Consider the following 13,743-nt stretch of genomic DNA (forward strand, 5'->3'; position numbering starts at 1 on the left):
GGTGGGAGATTCACAAGGTCAGGAGTTCGAAACCAGCCTGGCCAACATGGTAAAACCCGATCTCTACTAAAAATACAAAAAATTAGCTGGGCGTGGTGGCGGGCACCTGTAATCCCAGCTACTCGGGAGGCTGAGGCAGGAAAATCACTTAAACCTGGGAGGCGGAGGTTGCAGTGAGCCGAGATCACGCCACTGCACCCCAGCCTGGTGACAGTGCAAGACTCTGTCTCAAAAAAAAAAAAAAAAAAGAAAAAGAAACAGTCAAAAGTCCCATTTTATACTCCTCCCTAATCCCACCCTTATCCTTCTACCCCAAAGGTAAACACCATTCCAAAGCTGGTCTTAATCCTTCCTATGTTTTCACACTTACTACACATACAAATGTATGTGTAAACAATAAGCCATATCTTATTACTTATTACGTGTTTTTACATTTTATATAAATGGTATCATACTTCAGTGGTATTCTGCAACTTGCTTTTTCACACTCAATAATGTTTCTGACATTAATGTTGATATGTAAGATATATTCATTTTAATTGCTAAAAACATTCTTTCATATGAACATACAATGACTTTTTGCATTCACTCCCCAACCAATGGAAATTTAGGTTGTTTCTAATATTCCATGATAACAAAAAATGTTGTAATGAAAACATCCTTATACATGTGTGCAGGAGTTTCTTTAGGGACTACTCCAAGAAGTAGAGTAAGAGAATGTGCACCTTCAATGTTACTAGATACCACCAAATTTCCTAGTAAAGTAATTGTGTCAATTTTGACTCTCACCAATGTACACCAGCAATATAGAGTTCCTGGCTGAGTGCAGTGGCTCATGCCTGTAATCCCAGCACTTTGGGAGACCAAGGCAGGTGGATCACTTGAGGTCAGGAGTTCGAGACTAGCCTGGTCAACATGGTGAAACCCAGTCTCCACAAAAAATACAAAAATTAGTCAGGTATATTGGCATGTGCCTTCATCCCAGCTACTCCGGGAGGCTGAAGCATGAGAATCACTTGAACCTGGGAAGTGGAGGTTCAGTGAGTAGAGACTGAGCTACTGCACTCCAGCCTGGGCAGCAGAGTGAGACTCCATCTCCAAAAAAAAAAAAGAACCAAAAAATAAAATAAATAGAGTTCCTGTTTCCCTGTACAGTGACCAAACTTGGTATACCAGACTTCAAATTTTCTCAGTAAGAATAAAATGTTGGCCAGGCACGGTGGCTCACACCTGTAATGCCAGCACTTTGGGAGTCCAAGGCGGGTGAATCACCTGAGGTCGGGAGTTGGAAACCAGCCTGGCCAACATGGTGAAACCCCGTCTCTACTAAAAATACAAAATATTAGCCAGGTGTGGTGACACACACCTGTAATCCTAGCTACTTGGGAGGCCACAGCGGGAGAATCGTTTGAACCTGGAAGGCAGAGGCTGCAGTGAGCTGAGATCACGCCCCACACCCCAGCCTGGGTGAAAGAGTAAGACTTCATCTCAAAAAAAAAAGAATGAAATGTTATCTTTCTACTTTGAAAGTCTTTATTAGTGACACTGAATATCTCTTCCTGTATCTATTAGCTATGTGAATTATAACCTTTGTGAGGTCATATTCTTTATTCATTTTATTAACCCTGTTAGTAGTTCCTTATATAATTCTGGATACTGATGCTTTGGTCAATGTAATTCAGGATGGAGTTAAAGGTTAAAAAAAGATTACTAAAATTCACAATGTCAGCTAAAACTTGACATTGTGAATTATTTTATTTTATTTATTTATTTTGAGATGGAGTCTCGCTCTTGTCACCCAGGCTGGAGTGCAGTGGTGCTCACTGCAACCTCTGCCTCCTGGGCTCAAGCGATTTTCCTGCCTCAGCTTCCTGAGTAGCTAAGATTACAGGCGCACACCACCACACTCAGCTAATTTTTGTATTTTTAGTTGAGACGGGGTTTCACCATGTTGGCCAGGCTGACCTTCAATTCCTGACCTCAAGTGATCCACACACCTCGGCCTCCAAAAGTGCTGAGATTACAGATGTGAGCCACCGCACCCAGCCTGCTAATTATTTTAATAGTAACCTTCTTTTTTTTTTTTGGAGACAAGGTCTTGCTCTGTCGCCCAGGCTGGAGTGCAGTGCTGCTCCATCATTCAGGGCTCAAGTGATCCTCCATCTCAGCCTCCCAAGTAGCTAGGCCTGCAAGTATGCACAACCACACCCAGTTAATTTTTTTATTTAGTAAGTGATTTTTTTAGCCATTAACTCCATAAATTTTGACAGTGGTAATTTCCCCCAAAATGCTAAACATTTTTCCACTTATCTTTAATAAGCCATGTAAGAAAATTCACCTAAAAGGCACAAAAAATAAATGTAATCAATTTAATTACACAACAGATAAAGCAATTTCTGTCTCTTAAACATATTTGACCCTTTCTAAAATGGATTATAATCATGTCATTTATCCTCCAAACAGGAAACTGAGAAATACTTACGTGTTCCATTTATACTAAGACCACAAATCCTGTGCACATATTTCTAAGTATAATAGCAAATAATATTTTATTTACCTTTTCAACTTGGAGTATCTCCTAAAGTTTCTCAGTATCCTTCATTTCTCCCAATATTACACAATGTCCTAACCTTTAAAAATAAATTCTGCCATACAAGTGCCTAAAACATTAAAATTTAAGTATTTTCACCAAAGAAGTAAAATATAATGGATATTAACTGTGATATAAAGAAAGGAAAATCATTAGATGCTAGTTTTAGCATCTAATTTCACCAGTCCACAGGTACAAATGCTCAGAAAACGATAAACAGAGATAATTCTTACTATCACTATGATTTATGAGCTTACATTAGCCATACTCTACTTCTCAAACTCTAACATAGTTACCTCTGCTCTGAACATTTCAGGATTCTAGTTAAAGATACATAGTTTCCTTCCGCTGTCCCTTTGCTTACAGTTGGAACAGATTTTCTGCAAGCCACATATAAGGCACATGCTAACCAATGAAGATCATTTCCCTGTAAAAGAAGAGAAAATTGATTTTTAGTTAATAAGCTACATATATATATTTCAATATTTTTAAAAGTATGTTTAAATTGAAAGTGTTGTTTATATTTTTGTGGGAAACTTATTTTCAATGATGACCCTATGTCATACGCTCTTTTTTTTTTTTTTTTTTTTTGAGATGGAGTCTTGCTCTGTCACCCAGGCTGGAGTGCAGTAGCACAATCTTGGCTCACTTCAACCTCCACCTCCCAGGTTCAAGCACTCCTCCTACCTCAGCCTCCCAAGTAGCTGGGACTATAGACCCGAGCCACCACACCTGGCTAATTTTTGTATTTTTTGTAGAGACAGGGTTTTGTCATGTTGCCCAGGCTAGTCTTGAACTCCTGGCCTCATGAGATCCATCCGCCTTGGCCTTCCAAAGTGCTGGGATTACAGGTGTGAGGCACTGTACCCAGCCCCGTAGGCTCTTCTTATAATGTGACATTGACATTATTCCACTGAGAGGTAGAGAGGGTTCCCTCACCTTGGACCTAGGCAAGGGTCTGCGTTCCCTCACATTCATTAACTGTCTCTATCAATAATTGCAGAGGTAGAAGTGAAACTATGTAATTCTAAAAGATTATACAAGGCAGTATAGATTCCACTTGGTTCTCTCTCTTAGGACATGTGCCTTGGGAGTCCCGAACCAACATGTAAGAATTCAGCTATCCTGGATCACCATGCTGGTGAGACCACATGGAACAAACATACAGAGATGCCCAACGAGCTCCAGCTGTGCCAGTACCTAGTTGCTCAAGTATTCCAGGTGAGGTACCAGTCATTTTGATGCAGAAACATGACATCCACACTGTCCCTGGCCTGAATTCCTTACTCACAGAACCTGTGACCAAAACAAATTGTTTTCTGCCCCTAAGTTTTAAGGCAATTTGTTATATAGCCATAGTAATGAAAGCAATATTATTATTTTTTTTTTTTTAATTTTTTTTTTGAGATGGAGTCTCACTCTGTCACCCAGGCTGGAGTGCAGTGGCTCTATCTCGGCTCACTCCAAGCTCTGCCTCCCAGGTTCACCCCATTCTCCTGCCTCAGCCTCCCGAGTAGCTGGGACTACAGGTGCCCACCACCATGCTCGGCTAATTTTTTGTATTTTTAGTACAGACTGGGTTTCAATGTGTTAGCCAGGATGGTCTCGATCTCCTGACCTTGTGACCCGCCCACCTAGGCCTCCCAAAGTGCTGGGATTACAGGCTTGAGCCCCCGCGCCTGGCCTATTGTTTATATTTTTAATCTTGCTCAAAATCTAGAAAAGTGATAGAAATACAAAATTAAGCTTGAATGGATATTCAGTCACTAATTTTATACCTAATCAAAACACATACATGAATACATAAAATTTCTTTGTATAACCAAATGAGACTATTGTGGATCCACTACCAGATATCATTCTAAAAATAATAATTTTTAAGGCATTGTTTGTAAAAGATCATCATCACAATTCTTTTTATTCAAGAAGTGATACAACTTTCCTCTCCCTATAAAAGCGAGGAAGGATGGAAGATGTCCTTTAGCTTCACTGTATTCATTACTGGTCTAAATGAAAATGAGAAGAACTGGAAATTCTTCATTTTTCACATTTACACATAGACTGTCTTACAAACCCACTTATAGGTATCAATAGCATAGATGTTCTATTGTAAAAAAAAAAAAAAAAAAAAAACCAGCCAAGATTTGTGTATTACATATGTCTCTGGGAGATGGTTTCATAATATTCTTGATTTATGATGTAAAAGCAAATTTAGATGCATAACTACTGCATTTCTCTACTCTGTCAAGATCTCTTAGAAAGTATAAAGTTAAGTCAGTCACAGCATTATCCTGTGCTTCAATAAAGGGTTTAAAAGATAATCTATAATGTTCTATTTTAGCTCTAGAAAATTCACAACTACTTGGATGGTGGAGGGAGAAAAAAAAAAGAAAAAAAAAGTTTACAACTATATCATTCCTAAAAAGAAGAATTAGTCTTGTGAGAATTTTACAGTGCTTAGATGACAAAATGGAGCGCGAAGCTCTTTTAAATAATTTATGCAAAGAGTAGACTCTGTACCTAGTTTACCTTTGGTCCTAAAAAATATATGTTGAAAAATTCCATAATACTAAAAAATAGTTATCCTCAAAATTAACATCTCATGGCCGTATCTTATAGGGTCAAACAGATCTGGTTTCAAATTCCGGCTCTGCCATACAGTAGCTATAACACAGTGGGGAAATTACTTAACAGTCTCAGAGGCTGCATTTTCTTGGCTGAGGACTGTAAGAATGAGTTACAGGTTAAAAATGCACAGAAAATACAAGAAATCAAGTTGAAATTCCATAACCAGTATTCTGTATTAAATATCATAAGAGCTTTATTTTCCCTTACACTCCCATGAGAATGACATCCCACATTCTCACAGTGTACCTCACTGTAAGCCCCACAAGAGCAGGTTTGCTGCTCTATATCCAGCACCTAGAACAGTGTGTAGCAAGTAATAGGTGCTCAAGAAATATTTGATGAATATTTTACTGAGTAAATCATTTACTGAAAAAAACTGGGCTAAGAAGCTGAAACTAAAATCTCAGTAATCAAAATAATTGAGTAATCAAACGTGTTTTCAAAAATAATTTACTAACCAGCTATTACGTGATACTTGCTCATGTATCACTAGACTTCATACAACTTAACCGCTATGAGTTGAAACACCTCAACTAAATGGTGATAATGCTTGTTCTATCTAATTTACAGGATTATCCTGAGGGTAAAATAAGAGCTTGTTTAGAAGCCTTTAAGGCCATTTACCAAAAAAAACCCAAAAAACAAAAAACAAAAAAAAAAGCCAACCAGTCCTTCTCTTTGCCAGACTACAGAAAGGCACCGAGAGATGGAATAGGAACATAGCTTACTCAGCCAGATCATGTAAATATACAAAGAGCTTAGTAAACTTGAAAGCACTGTCCATATGGGTGCTTTATGTGCCAGAAACTACATTATTGCCTTATTTAACCTTCAGAACAGGTCTGTGAGGTAAACACAAATATCTCCAGTTTAGAGATCACCATACTGAACTTTTCCAGCGGTTAAGTAAATTGTTCAGTCACCCAGGTCTGTCGGGTTCTAAAGCCACCATACACTATCTTTCTTCTGCAGACCTAACAATTCAAAGAGGGAACTAGTAATTGAACTAAAATTCTATTAATGCAAATACAAATTTAAAATAACCTCACTCATCAGTACACATAGCCAAAAACACCATATGTAAATAATACCTTGGTTAGGCTTTGCATCCTGGACCTATTTGCCCTACTCTTTCTACAAACTAATTATACAACTACTTGAGAATCAAATGGCCTCAGGTTTAAATGCCACACACACAGTCAAACAGCTGATAAACAATCCGTACTTCCGTGTCACTTCGCATTGGCCCATGAAGGGGAGGTGCCTACAAAGCTGACACTCACTGGCTAGAATGGCCATTTTTCTCATCTGCAAGCCCTGTCCGAAGGCTGCGACCTAACACACCCGGATCGCGACAACAACAGGAGTCCTGTGCAATGCCCGGGGTGACCAAAAAGCCCTCGAGGTAGCCACAGTCCGGACCCTAGTGACAAATGGTGACATGTATCTATATCCGGGTCGGCGGAGGGCTCATTTCATCTGGCCTGGGGGAAAATGAATCTTAATTTGTTTACACAGACGTAAACACAGCCCAAAACGCATCAGCCCGAAGACTCAAAAGCCTGCAACGCCTGGGAAAAGCAATTTGGTTAACAGGGGGAAGCGAACAGACGGAGACGGTTGGAGACCCAGGTGCCACAACCCGGTTAATCGCGGTGCAAATAAGGGCAAGTCCCCTCCCCTTCTCCGTGTGGTCTTGACAACGCCACTAGTTCATTCTACTAACAAGGCGGGCGGGGGGTCAGATGGGCCACGCACACCCATTTTCCTAAACGGGACCCCAGCGTGATCTCAGTCTCGCTGTGCTACTTCAGGGCAAGACGCGTTCCCCATTCGGAAGCCGCAGGGAAGCGCGGCGAGAGCGGGTCAGCCCTCGGAGCGGCTAACAGCCTCGGAATAGTGCAGACGGAGTCCCCACCCGTCTCGGGGCTGGGAGCTCGCAACCCGCCCGAGGGTCTCTCTGGGCGCGCGACGCGGCTGGGAAGGCATCGGTTCACGCCAACTAGGCCGGAAGCACCCCTCCGCCCGCAAGCGCACCTCCAGCGTGTAGCTCTCGCTCATGCTGCGGTAGCTGTCCCAGGCCTCGGCCCGCGCCGCCTCGTCCATGTTGAGGCGGCTGCACAGTTCGTCGAACCGCTGCTGGATCTGTGGGGTGGGCGACTCGGCAGGCGGCGCGGCGTCTGCCGCCTCGCCGTCGTCCTCCTCCTCCTCATCCGAGGCTGCCGCCGCCGGAGGGGGAGGCGGGGGCGGTGGCGACTGGTCACCTCCCGACGGCATAGCGCACCCCTGGGCAGCCGGACCTCAGGTGTGGTGAGGGCCCGGGCCCGCAGCCATTCAAACCGCGAAGCGCCCGCCCGTCCGCCGCCCGCACCGCGCCTGCGCCGCCGCCAACGACGCTGACCTCCTGCAGGCACCCGTAGTATTGAGCACGGCCTGCTGGGAAACGTAGTCCAGGCCGGCGGTTCAAGGGAGCCAAAAATCGTCTTTAAAAAAATTAGCTCGCCTAGTTTCACCAGGGGTGAAATAAAAGCACCTTCCCCGCATTTTAAGCACGTACCTCCCCATCGTGAGAACATTCAACAGGGCTGTACTGACGAGAAAATGTCCAAAAGACACTGACGTGTGATGGTTTCGTATCCAGGCTGTTCCCAGAAGTAAAACTTCCTCATCGCCTGGATATCCTTATCTAAAAAATAAGGATAATAGCAAGGGCCTGTCTGTGTACGTTCACGAAACTGCCTTTGCAAAAATCCTAACAGTGAGAAAGTTACGACAGTGAAAGGGATCTGACCTAAATGACTCCACGTTTCTCACTTCCGAGCTGCCCTTGTTCATTCCTGGGCGAAGACCGAACTAACTACAGGAGGAATTTAATTTCTAGTTTCACTTTGAAACAAAGATTGTAACAGCCCTTTCCCAAAAGAAACCTCATTCTTGCCTGGGGATCAGTCTGCCCTTGTAGAACTAACAAATTAGCCACAAGATTAGAAATTATGATTTAGGAGTCTTGCAGCCAGAGGCTACAAGATTCCTAACCTCCCCAATTGCTCTCAGGGACAACATCACTATTGTAAAACCTAAGATTGGTGCTGGAGATACTTTTCAGACCGCGCATTCCGATGCACGAACTGGCGCCCCTCAGACCATAATCTGGCTCAACCAGTTCTGCAATCCCACTCGGGAACAGAAGACAGCAAGAGCCCACTTCAACCCCCTATGATTTCACCTCCCACCTGACAAATTAGCATTCGCCACTCCCTGGCCCCCTACCCTCCAAGTCATTCTTTAAAAACCCCAGTCTCCGAATTTTCTGGTAGGCTGATTTGAATAACCAAACTCCTGTCTGCCGTTCAGCTGGCTCTGCGTGAATTAAACTTTTTCTTTTTCTTTTTTTGAGACAGTCTGGCTCTGTCGCCCAGGCTGGAGTGTAGTGGCACGATCTCGGCTCACTGCAACCTCCGCCTCCTGGGTTAAAGCGAGTCTCCTGCCTCAGCCTCCTGAGTATCTGGGATTACAGGTGCGTGCCACCGCACCGAGCTAATTTTTGTATTTTCAGTACAGACAGGGTTTCACCATGTTAGCCAGGCTGGTCTCGAACTCCTGACCCCAAGTGATTCACCCACCTCGGCCTCCCAAAGTTCTGGGATTACGGGCGTGAGCCACCGTGCCCGGCCAATTCATTTTATTTCCAGTTCTCCTTTCTTTATTTTAATTTTTAAAATTGCCAATCCTTGATTTATAAATGGGCTTGATATAAAACATTTTCCAGATTGAGGAGCAATCTGAGGATTGAGCAATTTGAGGATTGAGAAGGCATTACTGTTTTGCTATTTTTGTTTTGCTTGGTGGGGTGTGTAAACTGACACAGGGAACAGTGCTGGGACAAAAGCAGGGTCTTATGGAAGGTATAATGACAGGTGGGAGGACAGGAAATGGAACCCTGAAGATAGGAGAAAATCAGGTAGACAGGTAACAGGATATTTCAGGAACAATTTTGAGACAATGAAACCCTTTTAAGAAAACCTTAGTAAAATTCACAGTAATCAGCAATGCTCTTGGAGTTGGCTAAGTGATGAGTCTCAAGGTGACTATGGGGCAAGAACAGAAGTTGAACACAAATGGTTTAGAAGAATCTTAAGTATATAGGCTGGGCGTTGTGGATCACACCTGTAAACCCAGCACTTTGGGAGGCCAAGGTGGGAGGACTGCTTGAGTACAGGAATTCGAGACCAGCCTGGGCGACATGGTGAAACCCTGTCTCTACAAAAAATAGAAAAATTAACCCAGAGTGGTGGTACACGCCTGTAGTCCTAGCTTCTTGGGAGACTGAGGTGAGAGGAACACCTAAGCCTGGGGAGGCTGCAGTGAACTGTGACCATGCCACTCCAGCCTGGGCAACAGAGTGAGACCCTGTCTCAAATAATAATAATAATAATAATAAATAATTTGGCAAGGCACGGTGGCTCATGCCTGTAATCCCTACACTTTGGGAGGCCAAAGCGGGCAGATCACTTAAGATTAGGAGTTTAAGACCAGCCTGGCAAACATGGTGAAACCCCATTTCTATTAAAAATACAAAAAATTAGCCAGGAGTGGTGGCTGGTGCCAGTAATCTCAGCTACTCAGGAGGCTGAGGCAGGAGAATTGCTGGAACCCAGGAGGCAAAGGCTGCAGTTAGCCGGGATCATGCCACTGCACTCCAGCCTGGGCGACAGAGCAACTCCATCCCCATAAATAAATAAATTAATAAATAATAAGTGTATTAAAATCTTAGTATTTTACCTGTATATACACTGGGGATATTGATTTTAAAATAATGATATTTCTTCCTTTGAAAATCATTATCAACACTTTACTATGTCAAAGCAAATAAAGAGGCCATGAGCCTGATATCATCTGTCTCTGTGGCTGGAGCTTATATGTAAGCAAACCAGAATTCAGTGTAAACAGTAAGACAACAGTAAAACAAAACTTAAGCTTAACCAATGAGAAACTGCCAACTAACCTCTAATTAGGGATTTTCCTTTTTTTTTTGGTGACAGAGTCTTGCCTTGCTGCGCAGGCTGGAGTGCAATGATGCAATCTCGGTTTACTGCAACCTCTACCTCCCGGGTTCAAGCAATTCTCCTGCCTCAGCCTCCAGAGTGGCTGGGATTACAGGAGCCAACCACCACACCGGTTAATTTTTGTATTTTTAGTAGACAGGGGTTTCAGCACATTGGCCAGGCTGGTCTTGAACCCCTGACCTCATATGATCCAACCACCTTGGCCTTCCAAAGTGCTGGGATTACAGGAATAAGCCACCGGGCCCAGCCCTCACACTCAAATAAGGCAAACGCCCAGCTGTAGCCAATCAAGTAATTGTTTTACTTTTCTATTAAAGCTTACTGCTCACAGGGAGGGTGAAGCGCTCTGAATATCTTCTTGTTTTAAGTGCTGCCCAATTCATGAATTGTTCTTTGCTTAAACTGTTAACTTGTCCAAAGTTTTTCTTTTAGCAACCAAGAGAAAACTTAAAATTGTTTTAACAATTGAAGTTTAACTTCAAACTGTTTAACTTAAACAAATGATGTGAAATTATCTTTACTATTTTTAGTAAAAGTTAATGTAATTTAAATAATTATTGCAATGTAAGCAAAATTGGTGGCAATAAACCATCAAATATGTATTTATTAAAATATCCTTTGCTTGTTAATACCAATGTTTTCAAAGCCTTTTGGGATGGGGGTGGGGTGGGATGGAGGTGTGAGTGTTACCTGAAAGGGGTCCCGATCCAGACCCCAAGAGAGGGTTCTTGGATCTCATGTAAGAAAGAATTCAGGGAGAGTCCACAGTGCAAAGCAAAAGCAAGTTTATTAAGACAGTAAAGTGATGAGAGAACAGTTACTCCATAGAGAGTAGGACGTTCCCGAAAGTAGGAGGAAGAATGCATCCACCCTAGGTACAATACTTGTTTATATATAGGATTTAAAAAGATCATGAGGAGATGTGCTCTGCTACAAGGGTTTGTGATAAAGGATTAATCTTCCTAATTACTATGTTTTGCAAGAATTGATATTATCTTTAAAGCAAAATTAGGAGTGCTTCTGTTCTCAAGATATCGGGATATCAGGACACTCCTAAGTCTGGGTCTGTTTAGTTAATGTTATCAATGTGTTCCCTTAACTGTAAACATCTAGAGGCTAGGAATATCTAATTTTCTGGGAATGCAGCCCAGCCAGTCCCAGCCCCATTTTTCCTAGCCATCACTCAAGATGGAGTCACTCTGGTTTGGATGCCTCTGATATGGGGAAGTTAAATTTCCTTGAGGTTATTATTTGACTTATGAAGCTTAGTCATAAAATGCAAGAGGTCTTTCACCTGACTGGCACATGTGCTCTCTCTATCTGTCTCTCATTCTCTCAGTCATTCTTCATTCACTCTTTGTACCTAGCCAACATACTGTGGGAAAGACCAGGTCACCTATTGTCAAAGATAAACAAAGCCGAACATTAGTTAAAGTGTGAAAAACAGATTTTACTCAGTAACTACTGACAGACAGCGGGGGAAGAGCTGAGCTTCATTCCAATTTTTTTAGATGTGTCTGGGCCTTTTAAAGAAATAGTAAAGGAGGAGGGGGAGAGAGCAGAGCTTGAGTAAAAAATTACAAAAGGTGGGTCAATGTTAATGTCATTAGGCTAGTTGTGTCTACTAGCCAGCAACTATGAAAGTCAGGCTACTGTCCCCTACACAGACTGGAAGACAGAACCCCTATTCTTCCTGATGATTTCAATGGGAGGGTGGGGGCAGGGAGCCCAGGATCATTCCAGAGAATTGACCCTAAGCTCCCAGAAGCAATGCAAAAATTTGATCCTCTCTCTCTCTCTCTTTTCTTTTCTTTTCTTTTGCTCACGAAATGTGGTCACCTATTAAGTGCAGAAGTTTGGAAAGAGCCTTTATGTGCCAAGAATTCTGCAGTTATCACCACGTGGATAGGACCCAAGGCCTCTGGCCCTCAGCTGTGTTGAATAAGCCAGTTTGGAAGCTGAAGCAGATCCTCCAGCCTTCAGTCAAATTGTCCCAGCTGATGTTGTATACAACAGAGATGAACCTTCCCACTGAGCCCTGCCCAACTGAAATCTGTGGGACAAAAAAAAATGATGTTTGACATTAACATGCCTTCAAAGAAAGAGATTTTAAGTGCCATTTTGATCATGGAGGTTAACTGATTCTGTGTTAGTTTTTGAGCAAGATGCTAGGAGTTGAAATTGTAACTGTCCAGTGAGTTTTTCTGGCCTGCTGCCCAGACAGAGCCAATTTATCAAGATAGGGGAATTGCATTAGAGAAAGTTTAATACACGCACAGCCAGCTAAATGGGAGGCCAGAGTTGTATGACTCAAATCAGTCTCCTTGAAAATTTGGAGACCAGGGTTTTTTAAGGATAATTTGCTGGGCAGGGGTCTAGGGAGTGGCAACACTGGTGGAGTTGGGGATGAAATCACAGGGAGTCTAAGCAGTTTCCTTCTGCTGTCTTCTGTTCCTGGGTGGGATTGCAGAACTGGTTGAGCCAGATTACCCATCTGTATAGTGCCAGCTGCTCCATCAGAATGCAGGTTCTAAAAATATCTCAAACACCAATCTTAGGTTTTACAATAGTGATGTTATCCCTAAGAGCAATTGGGGAGGTTATGAATCTTGTAGCCTCTGGCTGCAAGACCCCTAAACTGTAATTTCTAATCTGTGGCTAATTTGTTAGTTCTACAAAAGTAGTCCCATTTCCAGGCAAGGAGGGGGTTTGTTTCAGGAAAGAGCTGTTATTATTTTTGTTTCAAATTAAACTATAAACTAAATCCCTCTTATGGTTAGCTCGGCCTATGCCCAGGAATGAACAAGGGCAGTTTGGAGTTAAAAGACAAGATGAGATGGTTAGGTCAGATCTCTTTCACTGTCGTCATTTTCTCACTGTCATAATTTTTGCAAGATGGTTTCAAAATAAGAATCCTAGACTATGCTTACCCAACACTTCTTTCCCTTATCTTACCTCCTTGTCCTCCCAGAAGCAGGAATGGCTATCTTAATACACAAATCTGACCATGTCTTCCCCTACTTAGCTGGTTTCCTTGCTGCTCTTGGCACAGAGTCTACCCCTTCTGTACCATGAGTTCCCTCCCTCTTGCCCCTTCATCCTCACTGAAAATTGCCCTCCCACACTTCCCCCACCCCTTTTTCAGTCACTCTTTTCCAACAGTCAGGTACAACCTTAAATGTCTCTCTGTTATTTCTATTGAATATTCTCATGACACTTATTGTAACCATAATAAATTATTTACATGTTTGACTGTTTCATGTCTATTTTCTTCCCTATGCTTTAAGTGCTATGAGATTATGAGAAGTGGCTGTTTGTTTCTGGGCTATAACTTCAGTGCCAAATATGGGGCCGAACATGGAGTCGACTCTCCATAATACTTGTCGAATAAGTGACTGATTATAATCAAGATATATCTTGTTCTTATTGAAGCCTCAGATTTTGTGGATGTAAAATTCT

The 13,743-nt window shown here is 42.5% G+C and overlaps 1 protein-coding gene and 1 long non-coding RNA gene across 11 annotated transcripts in view; one reads left to right on the forward strand and one right to left on the reverse strand.

Annotated features, from left to right (window-relative positions):
- The window catches only part of RBL2 (RB transcriptional corepressor like 2), a 76,438-nt gene extending 68,792 nt beyond the window's left edge, over window positions 1-7,646 (reverse strand). For 4 of the 10 annotated variants that reach the window (XM_063612692.1, XM_055297601.2, XM_055297599.2 and 1 more), the window contains exons 1-2: window positions 7,256-7,596; window positions 2,887-3,017 (exon numbers count right to left, since the gene is read on the reverse strand). In XM_063612692.1, coding sequence (XP_063468762.1) covers window positions 2,887-3,017; window positions 7,256-7,495 — 371 coding nt within the window. In that variant the 5' untranslated portion in view covers window positions 7,496-7,596. Of the gene's footprint in view, window positions 1-2,886; window positions 3,018-6,309; window positions 6,548-7,255 lie in introns of those variants that run through there. The other 6 variants (XM_055297597.2, XM_063612693.1, XM_055297602.2 and 3 more) reach the window with 6 other exon arrangements.
- LOC129492519 (uncharacterized) lies at window positions 6,546-13,540 on the forward strand. Its single transcript, XR_008660925.2, has 2 exons — window positions 6,546-6,850; window positions 12,137-13,540. It is a non-coding gene; the product is annotated as an uncharacterized lncRNA (long non-coding RNA).
- The last annotated feature ends 203 nt before the right edge of the window (window positions 13,541-13,743 follow it).

This window comes from Symphalangus syndactylus, chromosome 11 (genome assembly GCF_028878055.3).
Source record: "Symphalangus syndactylus isolate Jambi chromosome 11, NHGRI_mSymSyn1-v2.1_pri, whole genome shotgun sequence".
Taxonomy (NCBI): Eukaryota; Metazoa; Chordata; class Mammalia; order Primates; family Hylobatidae; genus Symphalangus; species Symphalangus syndactylus.